The following is a 17848-nucleotide window of genomic DNA, read 5'->3' on the forward strand; positions in this document are numbered from 1 at the left end:
ACATGTGCCGGCATCCTAGGAGCACAAGATGTGACCGTGCATGGTGGATGGCTCGCTCCAGATACATTTGCAGTCTGCTTTTTGCCTCCTGTGCACTGCGAGTTCTGCCTGCTTCTCCTCCTTCTCCTCCCTATCTGCTGCTCTGTCTCTCCCTCTAAACTCCCCTCCTCTTCCTCTCTTGTAGGCACCTACGTGACAGTGGCAACAACAGGCAGCAACAGCGGGGACCACCCTCCTTGGGCTGATCTGGGTACTGTCATCAGACAGCTGGGTGGCGGCCGTTGCTACCTCCTCTTCCTCATTCGATGCCAAGAATGGCTGCGCATCGGTATGGTCTGGGAATGGATGGGAAAATAATTCATCTGACTCGAGTGGAGGGACTATGGTGGTGGTGGTGGTGTCTTTGGAGGTGCACACAGCAGAGAGTGAGGAGGGTGCAGATACAGAGGATGAGGAGGGTGCAGAAAATGGAAGAATGAGTGAGCCACTCAACCATCTCTCTCTGACCCTGTGACAAAGTCCCTAGAGAAGAGCAGTATTTGGTGGAAGCCGGCATATCGCACCCCTCAATCAGTATTTTGTGGAAGCAGGTATATAGAACCCTTTAATCAGTATTTTGTAGAAACAAGTATATCGCACCCCTCAATTAGTATTTTGTGGAAACAGGTATATAGAACACCTGAATCAATGATTGGTGGAAGCAGGTATATCGCACCCCTCAATCAATATTTTGTGGATATCAAACCCTTGAATCAATATTTGGTGAAAGCAGGTATATCGCACCCCTCAATCTGAATTTTGTGGAAGCAGGCATATCAAACCCTTTAATCAGTATTTTGTGGAAGCAGGTATATCGCACCCCTCAATCAGTATTTTGTGGAAGCAGGTATATAGAACTCCTTTATCAGTATTTTGTAAAAACAAGTACATAGAACCCCTGAATCAATATTTGGTGGAAACAGGTATCTCGCACCCCTCAATCAGTATTTTTGTGGAAGCCGGTGTATCAGGGCCGCAGTCAATATTTGGTGGAAGCAGGTATATCACACCCCTCAATCAGTATTTTGTGGAAGCCGGTGTATCGCAGGCCTCAATCAATATTTGGTGGAAGTAGGTATATCGCACCCCTTAATCAGTATTTTGTGGAAGGAGGTATATTGCACCCCTCAATCAGTATTTTGTGGAAACAGGTATATTGAACCCTTTAATCAGTATTTTGTAGAAACAGGTATATCGCACCCCTCAATTAGTATTTTGTGGAAACAGGTATATAAAACACCTGAATCAATATTTGGTGGAAGCAGGTATATCGTACCCCTCAATCAGTATTTTGTGGAAGCAGGCATATAGAACCCCTTAATCAGTATTTTGCATAAGCAGGTATATCGCACACCTTAAACAATATTTTGTGGAAACAAGTATATAGAAACCCTGAATCAATATTTGGTGGAACCGGGTATATATCGCACCCCTCAATCAGTATTTTGTGGAAGCTGGTGTATCACATGCCTCAATCAATATTTGGTGGAAGCAGGTATATCACACCCCTCAATCAGTATTTTGTGAATGCCCATGTATCGCAGGCCTCAATCAATATTTGGTGGAAGTAGGTATATCGCACCCCTCAATCAGTATTTTGTGGAAGCAGGTGGCTGCCAGATCGGGTTCTGTTATAGGGTGGGGGTGTGTCCATGTGCTGAAACGTCTCAATTGGCTGTCCTGTCCCACCTGATGGATGTGTCATGGGTTAAAGTTCGGCGCAATATAAAAGAATATGGCGCATGCGAACATCGCCATATGTTCGCATGTTCGGCCAATCGCGAACAAGCTAAGTTCGCCATGAAACGACCGCCGGGCGAACCGCAAGGCCATCTCTCTCTCTCTCTACACTGCGTGCAGAATTATTAGGCAAATGAGTATTTTGACCACATCATCCTCTTTATGCATGTTGTCTTACTCCAAGCTGTATAGGCTCGAAAGCCTACTACCAATTAAGCATATTAGGTGATGTGCATCTCTGTAATGAGAAGGGGTGTGGTCTAATGACATCAACACCCTATATTAGGTGTGCATAATTATTAGGCAACTTCCTTTCCTTTGGCAAAATGGGTCAAAAGAAGGACTTGACAGGCTCAGAAAAGTCAAAAATAGTGAGATATCTTGCAGAGGGATGCAGCACTCTTAAAATTGCAAAGCTTCTGAAGCGTGATCATCGAACAATCAAGCGTTTCATTAAAAATAGTCAACAGGGTCGCAAGAAGCGTGTGGAAAAACCAAGGTGCAAAATAACTGCCCATGAACTGAGAAAAGTCAAGCGTGCAGCTGCCAAGATGCCACTTGCCACCAGTTTGGCCATATTTCAGAGCTGCAACATCACTGGAGTGCCCAAAAGCACAAGGTGTGCAATACTCAGAGACATGGCCAAGGTAAGAAAGGCTGAAAGACGACCACCACTGAACAAGACACACAAGCTGAAACGTCAAGACTGGGCCAAGAAATATCTCAAGACTGATTTTTCTAAGGTTTTATGGACTGATGAAATGAGAGTGAGTCTTGATGGGCCAGATGGATGGGCCCGTGGCTGGATTGGTAAAGGGCAGAGAGCTCCAGTCCGACTCAGACGCCAGCAAGGTGGAGGTGGAGTACTGGTTTGGGCTGGTATCATCAAAGATGAACTTGTGGGGCCTTTTCGGGTTGAGGATGGAGTCAAGCTCAACTCCCAGTCCTACTGCCAGTTTCTGGAAGACACCTTCTTCAAGCAGTGGTACAGGAAGAAGTCTGCATCCTTCAAGAAAAACATGATTTTCATGCAGGACAATGCTCCATCACACGCGTCCAAGTACTCCACAGCGTGGCTGGCAAGAAAGGGTATAAAAGAATAAAATCTAATGACATGGCCTCCTTGTTCACCTGATCTGAACCCCATTGAGAACCTGTGGTCCATCATCAAATGTGAGATTTACAAGGAGGGAAAACAGTACACCTCTCTGAACAGTGTCTGGGAGGCTGTGGTTGCTGCTGCACGCAATGTTGATGGTGAACAGATCAAAACACTGACAGAATCCATGGATGGCAGGCTTTTGAGTGTCCTTGCAAAGAATGGTGGCTATATTGGTCACTGATTTGTTTTTGTTTTGTTTTTGAATGTCAGAAATGTATATTTGTGAATGTTGAGATGTTATATTGGTTTCACTGGTAAAAATAAATAATTGAAATGGGTATATATTTGTTTTTTGTTAAGTTGCCTAATAATTATGCACAGTAATAGTCACCTGCACACACAGATATCCCCCTAAAATAGCTAAAACTAAAAACAAACTAAAAACTACTTCCAAAAATATTCAGCTTTGATATTAATGAGTTTTTTGGGTTCATTGAGAACATGGTTGTTGTTCAATAATAAAATTAATCCTCAAAAATACAACTTGCCTAATAATTCTGCACTCCCTGTATATATATATATATATATACACTCACCTAAAGAATTATTAGGAACACCTGTTCTATTTCTCATTAATGCAATTATCTAGTCAACCAATCACATGGCAGTTGCTTCAATGCATTTAGAGGGGTGGTCCTGGTCAAGACAATCTCCTGATCTCCAAACTGAATGTCAGAATGGGAAAGAAAGGTGATTTAAGCAATTTTGAGCGTGGCATGGTTGTTGGTGCCAGACGGGCCGGTCTGAGTATTTCACAATCTGCTCAGTTACTGGGATTTTCACGCATAACCATTTCTAGGGTTTACAAAGAATGGTGTGAAAAGGGAAAAACATCCAGTATGCGGCAGTCCTGTGGGCAAAAATGCCTTGTGGATGCTAGAGGTCAGAGGAGAATGGGCCGACTGATTCAAGCTGATAGAAGAGCAACGTTGACTGAAATAACCACTCGTTACAACCAAGGTATGCAGCAAAGCATTTGTGAAGCCACAACACGCACAACCTTGAGGCGGATGGGCTACAACAGCAGAAGACCCCACCGGGTACCACTCATCTCCACTACAAATAGGAAAAAGAGGCTACAATTTGCACGAGCTCACCAAAATTGGACTGTTAAAGACTGGAAAAATGTTGCCTGGTCTGATGAGTCTCGATTTCTGTTGAGACATTCAAATGGTAGAGTCCGAATTTGGCGTAAACAGAATGAGAACATGTATCCATCCTCTGATGGCTACTTCCAGCAGGATAATGCACCATGTCACAAAGCTCGAATCATTTCAAATTGGTTTCTTGAACATGACAATGAGTTCACTGTACTAAAATGGCCCCCACAGTCACCAGATCTCAACCCAATAGAGCATCTTTGGGATGTGGTGGAACGGGAGCTTCGTGCCCTGGATGTGCATCCCTCAAATCTCCATCAACTGCAAGATGCTATCCTATCAATATGGTCCAACATTTCTAAAGAATGCTATCAGCACCTTGTTGATTAAATGCCACGTAGAATTAAGGCAGTTCTGAAGGCAAAAGGGGGTCCAACACTGTATTAGTATGGTGTTCCTAATAATTCTTTAGGTGAGTGTATATATATATATATATATATTATATCCACAGAATTCTCAGGGGAATACAGTCTCTGCACAAAGGGTTCTTTCTGTCCTTCAGCTATGTTGGGAAGCCTGAGGCTTGTCTGCTGCCACCACATACAGAGAAGTCTATAAGCCAGGGTGTAGGCAGTTACCTTCTCTGACAAATTCTCCACAATCCTCTTTGGGACTGTCAAACGTTCTGTAATGTCACTTGAGGGCTGGCATATAAACTGTCACTTTTACAGCCTGTAATCTGCAGGGTAGGAGGGTTCCCTGGATCTCCGCTCCTCACTGCTCTTTGGTGTTCTCTACTAGAGCTAACTCTAGATTGACTAGCAAATTCCTCCTTAAGACGAAGAGACAGTGCCAGCTCTCCTTAACGACAGAACTAGGTAACTCACACTCCATTTACAGCCTATAGGTCATTAATACCTTCAGTGCTTTGCAGTGGATTTCCAGACCCTGCAATAAGTTTTGTGTGTACACCTCTGGCCAGAAGATGAGTCCTCTACAACTCAATATTCAGTGAATACTGTATCTAGGCATATGGTCTTTTTCCATGAATATTAATAGCTGCACACAAAAATAAGTTCAAGATTTTGAGGGGACAATTTTTTTTAAAGAACTTCCCAAAAAATACCCCCCCCCCTTCCCATCCTTACAACACGCCATCAATAGAGAACTAGATTTTCAATTTATGAGGGCTATGATGCCTTAGTACAGTACATGGCATCATTCCTCTGTTCCCCCACATATATACTTGTAAGGCTGTTGCCTATCTGTAGTCTCTGCTGTGGATCTATTTACAGGTATGTACATAATATGGCTTCTATTTACCTGAGCTGTATACGGGCTGTGACAACAATCAGGAAAGATTTTTATAGGAATTTTTGTGGGAAACAGAGGAACAGGCTCTATTCCACAGGATAAATGTCTGATAGTTGAGAGTCCCATCTCTGGCGCATCCAGGAGAAAAATTTATGGAACAATAGCCACATGGATTTCTTCATTCATGTCTCACTGCTTTTTTAATTCAGAAGCAGCCAAAATGCCCTGAATGTCTACAGTGGAAAATCCCATGAGTTAGCTGCCGACTTTTCGGCCAACAACTATTTAACCTAACTCCATTATAAACATGCACACCTGCCGAAATCAGTGCTCTTGGACCAACTTTTATTTGATGTGTGGCCAGTGTTAGACTTGCTCAACAATTATATTGGTGGTGGGAAGAGAGCAGATTCCTGGAATTTAGAACATCTAGCATGACATGATCCATCTGACCTCAATCAGCCTCTGAGTTCAAATAGTTATGCATGCAAACTTATTGCACCATGGTTATACTTGACAGTTCTAAGCTCAGATCTAAGAGTACAAAGTCATCTCCAGAGTGATAACCCAGTTTTGTGCAGAATATTTTACCTATATGTGATTAATCTAAAAAATCTCAGTTCATGTTGCAGCATTTCTTCATGCCACGGTGGCAAGCAGAACAGGGATCAGTCATGTTATCTAACATAATAAATCCTTACTGCTGTTTTAGGACCACTGATGGTTATTGTGGAATTCTGCAAGTACGGCAACCTTTCCAACTACCTGAGGACCAAACGTGATGGATTCATTCCTTATCGGGTATGGAGATTTCTCCTGTTTTCAAGCCATTAATGTTATCCATCCTATGGTTCAGGCTCACATGCCATTCTGCTTCCACGTGTACTTTGTAATCTGGTTTTCATTAAGGAAATGGGAAGCAAGCTACTGGTTGCCTGGGAAGGATAATTAAATAGGTTAATTGTTTCTACAGCCCTAATTAAGTAATATTGGTGCTCCACATCAGTTCTCTAGTCAGTGGTAACTTACTAATATCAATATACTGTAATTCAATAGTTTTAACTCTTACAGGAAAGATCACCAAGATCTCGTAGTCAAGTCCGATCAATGGTGGAAGCCGTTATAGCTGACAGGATAAGCAGAGAAGGAGTCAATGAAGGAACCCTTTTTGGCAGGCTTTTGATGACCAAGAACCAGAACCAACGGACCACTGAGTGTAAGTTACACTTCTTGTATAATCAGGATGATTATATATACTATATTATTATTGAATTCCATACTGCAGAAAGATGGGTGCCTGGTGCGTAATGTGAAACAGGGGCGTAGCTACTATGGGTGACAATTGAAATTGACTAAAACTCAACCAAGAAACATAATGTTGAACGTTGAGCCTACATTCTGTATTAAGTCAACTGCACCACCAGTGTATGATTAGAAAATAACCAAAGTTCTTTACTATTTTGGATGATTTTTGAGCCTTATATTATAAGTGAATATGTATGTTATAGTAATATATGAATAACCTATTTTTGATTCTGCCCTTTATACAGTGAAAGACTTGTGGCAGAGTCCTCTTACTATGGAAGATCTGATCTGTTACAGTTTCCAGGTGGCTCGTGGAATGGAGTTCTTGTCATCACGAAAGGTAAAAATAACCTATTTTAGCAAGAATATAATTATATCGAACAGAGAGAATTCCATTTCTGTAGTGGCACCACTGTATAATATTATCACGTACATAGTATTGACACAGCCTTCTTATTTCATGAGTTTATACATCAAACCCTATGTAGATCCAGTGTGAAAAAAGTCTGTGGAAGACACATCATTCTCCTGATCAATTAAAGGGAGTCTGTCATTTCAAAATTCAGTTTCAAAGTAAACATACTGCTATGTAAGGTAGGTATCCTGAAATATAGCCATACCTTTTTTTTGTGAAAAGCCAGCATTCTAACCCTGAGAAATGCTTATCTTTTCTTTATAAAAATAAGGTTTTCAGTGCAACATGGGCATGGCCACTCCATGTGGTGCACCACTCACCAGCCATAATGCCACCCAGTTCCTTCCACTCTTGTTTAAATGACAGTCCCTGAGATTTTAGAACCAGTAGCAATAATGCAGGGAAAGTCAGGTGAACCGAACAGAGCCCCCATGCCCATAGTGCACTCAAAGCCATATTTGTAGTGTTGATTGAGCACCATAGTGCTCGGGTGCTCGGGCCGAACACATCGGGATGCTCGGGTGGTCTACCGAGCAGCCGAGTATAATGGAAGTCAATGAGAAAACCTGAGCATTAAACCATGCACCCGCTGCTCTGAAGAGGGGAGGGTGGCTGGTTCAAAGGAAAAGGTCAGAAATTGATGGAAACACCACCGAAATGTTTCAGGAACAGCATGGGGAGGATGTCTGGATGCATCTTGGACTCCCAGGTCGCTGCTGGGAATGATGTTGTCCGAGTAGTACACCACTTTTACAGACTGATAATAATACGCACAAAACCGAAGATAAAATCAATTTTAGAGGAAACATCGTTGGGAAACATTCTTTCCTGTATATTTACTTGTATATAAAGTGCAAGTGCTGCCAAAATTACAAGGAACTGGCACTCCAATACACCCTTTGTTACATATAAAGGAGGGCATCATACACAGTCTTGAAAAATTATGATTGCTGGCCTGCTGGTGACCCTCAAAAACATTTGGAGCAAGCGCCTGCTGATCCGACCATCTGAAACATTATGGGCGAGGGCCTGCTGCCGCTTTGGTGACTCTAGTTAACCTGGGGCGGATGGCACGTCCCCGTGACGGTGACGATCCGTTCGGATGTCTGCCCTATCAACTTTCGATGTTATTTTCACCACCAACCTCGGTGACCATGGATAAGGGGGAATCAGTGTTCGATTCTGGAGAGGGAGGCTGAGAAACGGCTACGGCTACCACATCCAAGCAAGGCAGCATGCACGCAAATTACCTATTAGGTATAATTAGGTGAGGGCCTGCAGGTGAGTAGACCCTCTAAAAGATTGTAGGTAAGGGACTGCAGGTGACCTGACCCTCTAAAAAATTATATGCGAGGGCCTGCTGCTGAGCTGACCCTCTAAAACATTATGGTTGAGGGCCTGCTGCTGAGCTGACCATTTAAAAAATTATGGGAGAGTGCCTGCTGCTTAGCTGACCATTAAAAACATTTACAATGTTCAAAGCAGGAATAATGGAATAGGAGTCCGGTTCTATTTTGTTGGTTTTCAGAACTGGGGCCGGGGGCATCTGTATTGCGCTGCTAGAGGTGAAATTCTTGGACCGGCGCAAGATGAACCAAAACGAAAGCATTTGACAAGAATGTTTTCATTAATCAAAAATGAAAGTCAGACTCAGAGGTTCGAAGACGATCAGATACCATCATAGTTCCGACCATAAACGATGACGACCGGCGATCCGGCAGAGTTATTCCCATGACCTGCCGAGCTGCTTCCGGAACACCAAAGTCTTCGGGTTGTGGGGGAGTATGGTTTCAAAGCTGACAAAGTACACTGTATATCACAGATAAATGTTGGAAGTGCACACTGATGTCACTGATATTTTAGGAATGCGCACACTTTACACAGGAGATGTGGCGCAGCTAATCTCACTGTCCGCAGCGGACACCGTCTATTGAAAAAGTACATTGGATGTCACAGATATTTTTTGGGATGTGCACACTTTACACTGGAGATGTGGCGCAGCTAATGTCACTGTCAGAAGCGGACACCGTCTATTGAAAAAGTACACTGGATGTCACTGATATTTTAGGGATGCGCACACTTTACACAGGAGATGTGGCGCAGCTAATCCCACTGTCCACAGCAGACACCGTCTATTGCAAAAGTACACTGGATATCACAGATATTTTTGGGATGCGCACACTTTACACTGGAGATTTGGCGTAGCTAATCTCACTGTCTGCAGCGGACACCGTCTATTGAAAAAGTACACTGGATGTCACAGATATGTTTTGGATGCGCGCACTTTCGCTGGAGATGTGGCACGGATAATTTAACTGTCTGCAGCGGACACCGTCTCCGGAAAAAGTACACTGGATGTCACTGATATTTTAGGGATGCGCACACTTTAAACAGGAGATGTGGCGCGGATAATTTAACTGTCTGCAGCAGCCTATTACACAGTATTTAGCGCAGGATGCGCTAAAAATATATATTGCTGCTGTCACACACAATAGTCTATAAAAGGACTTTTGGGTCTCTGAAAAGTTTTTGCACAAAAATCTTCCTATTACACTCCCTACACTGTCTGTCCCTTCCTATGCACAGCTCTCACTAACACTGAGCAATTTAGCGCAGGTTGCGCTACAAACATATATTGCTGCTGTCACAAGGACTTTTGGGTCTCTGAAATGTTTTTGTACAAAAAATATTCAATTACACTCCCTACACTCTCTGTCCCTTCCTATGCTCAGCTCTCCCTGACTACGAATGAGCCGAACATGCATCATCGGGTGCTATATAGCACCCAATGACGTGTTCTGGCCAGCCAATCACTGCAATGCCAGTAGCCATGATGGCTACTGGCATTACAGTGAGGGCAGTATTTACCTGCATGTTTATTGGCTGCATAGCAGCCAAGAAACGTTCTGGGAGAAGACTCAAGCATGGCGCTCAAGCACATGCGGTACTCGCTGAACAGGTGTTCGGCCGAGCATGCTTAATCATCACTACTTATTTGCATAAAGATAAAAAGTAGCATTTCTCAGGATTATAGGACTAGATTTTCACAAGAAAAGTATGGTTATGCCTTAGGGCGCCTACCCTACATAGTGGTATGCTTAATTTGAAACTTATTTTGGAGGGGACAGACCTTCTTTAAATGGTTTACTTGGTTGAAGAGAAAGGTCAGACACTATTCACATTTACTGTAAGTACTAGAACTACACTTTCTGTTTAAGGACAGATAGAGAACAGGGACAATACAGTTTTTTATTTCCAGAAATAGAGGTACTCCTTCTATGGGCTGTGTAGGTATAGCCGCTCAGCTTGATTAAAGTCACCGAGGCTCAGCAATTACAGACATTGGTAGATGTCCTAGACAGTGAAACTGAACTTCTTCAACTTTATGAGATGATGCTTGTGATTGCTTAGACTCATTTTGGGTCAACACAGTGGCTCCTTAGTTAAAAAAAAAAAAAAAGCTTGATCTTGACCCATGGGTTTAAATCTATCCAATGTGATGTTTTCCAGTGTTTGTGAGGGCTTAGTCCTGGGTGTATGTGATAAACACCCTGGAGAAGATTTATCAAGACTAGTGCAAAGGGAAATTGGCTTAATAGTCCATAGAAACCAATCAGATTCCACCTTTCAGATTCCACCACTGGAGTGAGTAGTGTAAAAATGCAAAAAGTCACAAAATTAGTGAGCCCAAGAAGCCACAAAAGCCCTATTTTCCAACTTTTTGAAGCAGAATTCTGGATTGAAGGAATGATAAATCAGGACCTAAACTATCTCATATTGTGTATGGAAAAGTAAGTCAAATTTACTATACAATCATTTACAGTGAGCATGATGAGATAACCTTCAACCTAATCAGGTGTCAGTCATAAATCAGAGTGACATAACTGGGCCCAGCGTCTATTTAGCTGGTCATTATGATATGATCGCTGCTCCAGCTTTTCTTCTGTATGCTGTATAGTAGTGGCCTACAATTTGCCTTACTTTCCCCAGCAGCCTTCTTCAACGGTTAAAGAAAACCTTTTTAAATACCCTATTATTGAATTTTTGGTTAATAGAGAGGTCCCTGAGTCAGGACCTCCATTTATTAGCATTGTGACCTGCGGTGGCACTGCAGGAGTATTGAGCAGGTGCACATACAGATTACATATGATTGCTGAATGTCCCAGCAGCAGGATACCCTGTGATCAGCTCATCGTCAGAGGAACCTTCTATCCAAAATGGATTGTCCAGGTAGACAACTAATTTAAAGATACATATCCTGTAAATCTAAAGTGGGAGGAAGGTGTAGACTGTATTTTATTTTTATTTATTTTTTACTTCATGAATTTGTGTTCTAAAGATTGTTGAGAGGCGTTGTGTTCACAGTGAGGACCCCTGCCCCATTTTAGAGTTTTTTCTTAATCACAAAGTCATGTGATCTAATTGATGACGAGTAAATGACTATATGGACTGACAATCTGGAAATGAACATTTCAGTATGGTTAATGACCATTTGTCAGTTTTTGGGTGGACTTGTGTTTTCACACGGTTAGTGTAATTTCCTATACTTATAAAATAATTAATGTGTCTATATTTTATTTTTTGGCACAGAATAAAGTTCTCGTTGTAATGAAATATTACTGTAGCGGCTACATGCTCTGCAAGTCATTGGCCCTAGATAACCTTTACATGTTGTTTTGTGAGATTTGCCTTGTGAACTGCCGTAAAGGGAAGTCCTAACAGATTATTAAAGTAATATACTAATTCTCGAGGTCTGAGTCTATAGCACACTGGCTTTTCTTGTCCTTGGATGAACCAAGTGAGTGTTCATTTTACAGCATGGGATCTAGGGAAATATTTGTCTAAAATGGAGCATTTCTCCCAGGGAATGTATCTATGGAAATCTATCTTTCTTGAATGACATATCTGAAGATAACGACCATACTTTCCTAAACCCAGGCACCTTCTTGTATGTACTGCTTTACCTGGTGTCTAAACAAACAGCGACATCTTGAGGCCATTATATAAAATACACTTTACATGATCATATTCTTTGGTATGCACAGTCTTTTTGTACTTGTTTTTGCAGTAATTCTGGTAACTTCAGAAACCACGTACAGTACATTGGTATACTGTAAAACTGTTATATATAATAAGTAGGTCCACTACCTAAGAGTGCTGACATACCTTGAATTTTTGTTTGCACGATATATACGTCTTTTTTTAATTTACTATACAGTTTATCACATTATATACAGACAATCAGCAAGGCAGTATTGTACATTTCATACAGAGTACACCACTAATGTCTGCGTAACATGTACACTATCTTGCTGATGCTGTAAGAAACCATGGGGTTCAGTGGCAAAACTTGGTACGGTTCCCCACTCAATCATGACCATCACTACACGGTAAGTTTAGGAAATGGAAAAGATATGATTTGATTTGATTTGAGATTCTTCCATATCTGTATCCTATGAACCACTAAATTAGCAAAATCAGGGAATTAATTTGCTCACCACGGTTTGCAGAAAGGATAAGCAGTAACATAGCAGCTAACAGTAGCTACATCTAGTATGTGTTCTCAGGTCCATCCTTTGAAAAGTCAATTGGCTGACAATCAAACTCTGTCCATAGAGATCAATGTAACAGGGCGTCCAAACAACATTTTTTTAGACAAACTGACCAGTGATGTCTAATAAGTCTGGAATGGAGCACCCCCAAAAATGCAACATTGAGTCTTTACAGTAAAAATAAATCTAACCTTTGCCCTTGGTACTATATTATGTTTGTTCTGTATTATGCCAAAAAAAAAAATAGTTTTTTCTTTTTCTTGCAGTGCATTCACAGAGACTTGGCTGCCAGGAACATCCTATTGTCGGAGAACAATGTTGTAAAAATCTGTGACTTTGGTCTGGCCAGAGATATTTACAAAGATCCTGATTATGTCAGAAAAGGAAGTGTAAGTTAATGTATTCTTGAGCTTGTGTTTAGTACTTGGATCAAATCCCTGAATTCTCATGTTGTTTCCAATTAGAAACAACATGCTAGTAGCATTCCATTTTATATGGCAGCTCATTTCATTCTGGGGTATTTTTTACATCCTTGTCCTAATATCTGGAATACTTAAATGGCTTCTGTCACCAGACTTGTTCCTATGAAACTGGCTGACCCGTTACATGTGCACTTGGCAGCTGAGGACATATGTGTTGGTCCCATGTTCATATGTGCCTGCATTACTGAGCATTATTTTTATTTTTTTCATATGTGCAAATGAGCCTCTAGGAGCAATGGATGTGTTGCTGTTGCAACTGCTGTTGCTCTGCTCTTTCTGCAACAGCTACGCCCTATGCACTTTGATTGACCTTAGGAGAAGTCAGGGCCAGGTGTGATAACGTTTACACTGCCTGGCCTTGTCAATCAAAGTGCAGAGGGCACAGCAGTTGCAGAGAAAGCAGAGCCTCTAGGTGTAAAAGTCACAAAAAGTTAATTATATACACACATATATGCACATATTCATTTTTCTCAGTAATGCGGGCAAATATGAACATGGAACCAACCCAGATGCCTTCAGCTGACAAGTGCACATGTAATAGGTCAGCCAGCTTCATAGGTACAAATCTGCTGACAGATGTCCTTTAATGAGAAAGCCATTTGGGGTCCCTTGGATTGATCCCTTTTTAACCTTGCAGCACAAACGCAGAAAAGGCGATTTGTACAGTTCTTGTGACAGTTCTGGACCTGTCGTTGGTAGAGGAGAATAAACAGTGTTTGGCTGCTGACAACCCTTTGCAAAAGTTATTTTACAGCCATGAGGGATCTGACAAGCTTTGATCACTGCAGATCTGGATGCAAGAACAGAGGCAGATGAGTTAGACTGACTGCTGTGCCCATTCAGTACTGATCTGGTTCTTCTGACTCTGCTCAAAGAGTGGTGTATAGACCAATAGAAGTTAGAAGCCCAAACAGAGCTTATCAAAGCCAAAAGATAAGTTGGGGGGTTCTGGCTCTCCTTAAGGAGACCAGCTATGTATGGAGACCTATTTGCAATGATCCATGGGAAAATAATATGCAAAGAGGTATCTCCCAGGGAAAGAGAACTGTCTCACTAGTAACAACTTTTGGAAGTGGTTCCCTATGAGTCAAAGTCTGACTTTTTAACAAGCCTTGGAACATGATCAGGGAAAATAGCCAAGACAAATATCCCTCCACAGACAGCTGTTTCGGGGTACCCTTATACCTCATTCACACGTCAGCGTTTTGGTCAGTGTTTTCCATCAGTGATTTTGAGCCAAAACCAGGTCCAGCTCTAAACACAGAACAGGTGCAGATCTTTCCCTTGTACCTTATATCTATGGAGGCTCCAGTCCTGTTTTTGGCTCACAATCACTGAAGGAAATCACTGAGCAAAACACTGACGTGTGAATGAGGCATTACTAGAGAGATCTCCCTCCTTATGCACAAATCACTTCCACTTATAGGAAGCAATTTAGGTTTATTAGACAATAAACAATGATTTAGTTTACCAATCTCAGAGTGAACATTGCAGAAACCTTCACTGCTAAAATATTACTATTATTATTATTATTTTAACATTTTTTTAAATGTGCATTGGCAAAATTGAATTATTGAAAGCTATTTCCAGGAAAATTACAATTCATAGGCGGAATTTTATCAAAAACTAATTCAAGGCATAATGGAGTAGATAAAAATAACAGCCAGTGAGATTCCACTTTAAATTTCTTGAAAAAAGAAAGCAGCAGCACAATTGGTTTCCATGGGCAACTACTAAATTTTTCCTTTGCAAGTTTTGACACATATGGTCACTTGTACAAATTTAATTGTAAAATTAGCTGTCAGTATAAAGTCTATGGTCTACAACTTTCTAATATACTTTGTGCTTCAATTCCTCATCATTTTCAGGATCTATGTTTACTGTCAGCAAATCAGAACACTTATTTACATTCAGAGACTGCAAACCTGTATATACCTCGTCCTGGTGTGAGCTGAGAAGAGGATACAGTTGTGTTCAGGCTAGACAATTCCCTATAAGCTAAATGTAACCGTTGCACAAACCTTTCTGGTTATTTCTACCATGCATGGGTCTGGACTCCAGGCTGTTTAGGTCACAGAGCATTGTGTAGACTGGATACAATTGTATCTACTTCTCAGCTGACAGCAGGACCAGATAGACGATAGATAGATAGATAGATAGATAGATAGATAGATAGATAGATAGATAGATAGTGATGAGCAGCAGGGGTCATATTCCAATTCGCGACATTTCGCAAATATTTTGTAGAATATTCGTTGAATATTCGCAAATTTGAATATTCATTATATTCTACACTCTTTTTTTTTTACTCGAAAATCGGCAAGGTAATGATCGCGTAATATGCGAATATTACACAATCAATACAGGTGTGGGTCAAAAACGAATATATAGCACTATAGAATATATTCATTTTTTTGAATATTCGGCATTTTTTTCCATCTAAAGTCTTGATTCCTCCCTGCTTAAGTTGCTTGTGGGCCCATGACTGTTCCCTTTAGATGGAAAAAAATGCAGAATATTCTAAAAAATTAATATATAGCACTATTGCTATATATTCATTTTTTTAATATATTCTTCAATGACGAATATTCTAAAAAACTAATATATTGCAATAGTGCTATATATTTGTTTTTTAGAATATTTGTCATTTTTTTTCCATCTAAAGTCATGATTCCTCTCTGCTTAAAGGGACACTGACAGGCCCTATAAACATATTTAGTTATTCCTATGCAGTCATAGGTCTATTAAAGTGTATTCCAATGATATAAGAGTACCCCCTGTCCGCATTGTAAACCATGTAAAAACAACTTTATATTCATCTGTCAATCACATTCCTTTGTGCCCATGGGGCGTTTTTTCTCCTACCTTCGTGCCCAGCCGCGCCCCAACTGTTGATTCCTACCGCCGCCCAGCTCATTATTATTCACTGCGCTGGGCGGCTCTTACATTCCCCGATCCTGTCAGATCCCACGCATGCCTGATAGAGACAGAGAGCAGGCGCATTCAATTTCAGGCTTGGGAGGGTGCCAGATACAGGTATGCGCAGATGGTCCAATTGAGGCCGATGCCCTTAAGTCTCTATCGGGCATGCGCGGGATCTGACAGGATCGGGGAATGTAAGAGCCGCCCAGCGCAGTGAATAATAATGAGCTGGGCGGCGGTAGGAATCAACAGTTGGGGCGCGGCTGGGCACGAAGGTAGGAGAAAAAACGCCCCATGGGCACAAAGGAATGTGATTGACAGATGAATATAAATTTGTTTTTACATGGTTGATAATGCGGACAGGGGGTACTCTTATATCATTGGAATATACTTTAATAGACCTATGACTGCATAGGAATATCGAAAAATGAATATATAGCACTATATTCAAAATATTTGCGAATTCTCGAAGTTGTGATATTCGAGATAAAAATTTTCAAATATTGGCGCTCAACACTATAGATAGATAGACCTGTAGATATAGACAAATCTGCTACCTCTTATTTTAAAAATCTAATTTTCATTCAAAGGCAGAAAATATCTTGAAAATGTATGGAAACACAACACATAATTATAAAGTTGTAGAACTTTTCATTTATACAGCGATAAGAAAACATTACTTTTCTATGTTCTGTTGCTGGATAATTTTGTCCTTGGATGAGTTTTGGTTGATTCTGTGAGATCTGGTGAGGGTTTGTGTAATAGGTCTATGCTGAGATCAAAGCAATCATGATTACCTTTAATTATTTCACTGGAGAGACAGATCAGCACTGTATGTCATAGCCTACAGCTGTCCAATCTCAGCACTCATGCTCACAGCTTCTTGTAAAGTTCTTAGGATATGGGGTGAATGTGTTACAGATGTATATGTGATTCAGATTACAAACAAAAACTGTATTTAAAGCAAAAAAAAGTAAAGTAAGGGTCATTAATCAAAATGTGCAACCACATCCATGTTATTTAGTGTAATTGGCATCACACCATACTGAGGGGTTAGTGTACAGCCTTTTTTAAAAGAGGACCTGACACCAGTAATGCTCTTATAATGCTCTTATAATGCCGCCAGCCGTGCCCCAATAGGGCTGCCAGCAATGCTGCCTATAGTGCCCCAGCAATGCACCTTATAGTGCCCCAGCAATGACCCTTTTAATGCCTCCTAATGCTGCCTATAGTGCTCCCATTAATACCCAAACAAAAAGAAAAATAATAAAGACCTGAGTCCTGTTCCCTGACATCTTCCCAAATGCAGGCATACCTGTTCCAGCCTGCAGCCTGAATTGCCTGCATCTCGGCGCACGCGTTCACCATGATGTCATTGTGACGTGTGCGTCCAAGCACAGGCAGTCAGGATTATGTAATCAGGACGCCTGAGACCCAGCGCTGACGTACTGTTTCATAGACCTCAGGCCTAGTAATCTAGGCTTGAGGCCTATAAGGGTTAACTACAGGGCAGGGAACCATTGGCTCCCTTGCCCCATCCCAGTATTTAACTGCACCGCCGACCTGAGGCTGACAATGCAGTTGAATTCTGGGGGGCTCTGCAGTCACCAGCCAGGTTCATGTGTACCTGGTGCTCCCAGCTTTCATAAACCCTGGGGGCATTGTATAACAGGCCAGTAGCTGTGCGGGGGACTTGGGTGGCCCAATGCCCATCGGTCCACCAGGATTTTCCCAGTGGGATCTATGGCCAGTCCCACCCTGTCAGCAGTCAAACAAATCCATGTTCCCAAACTAACCTTTACTTTCAGGGCCTACAT

The 17848-nt window shown here is 41.5% G+C and overlaps 1 protein-coding gene across 2 annotated transcripts in view; it reads left to right on the plus strand.

The window, feature by feature from the left end:
* Positions 1 to 17848, plus strand: part of FLT4 (fms related receptor tyrosine kinase 4) — a 252279-nt gene that overhangs the window by 220035 nt on the left and 14396 nt on the right. For both annotated transcript variants that reach the window (XM_040440794.1, XM_040440802.1), the window contains exons 20-23: positions 6068 to 6156; positions 6427 to 6571; positions 6906 to 7000; positions 12894 to 13016. In XM_040440794.1, the coding sequence (XP_040296728.1) occupies positions 6068 to 6156; positions 6427 to 6571; positions 6906 to 7000; positions 12894 to 13016 (452 nt within the window). The remainder of the gene's footprint in view (positions 1 to 6067; positions 6157 to 6426; positions 6572 to 6905; positions 7001 to 12893; positions 13017 to 17848) is intronic.

Source organism: Bufo bufo, chromosome 1 (genome assembly GCF_905171765.1).
Source record: "Bufo bufo chromosome 1, aBufBuf1.1, whole genome shotgun sequence".
In the NCBI taxonomy this organism is placed as follows: Eukaryota; Metazoa; Chordata; class Amphibia; order Anura; family Bufonidae; genus Bufo; species Bufo bufo.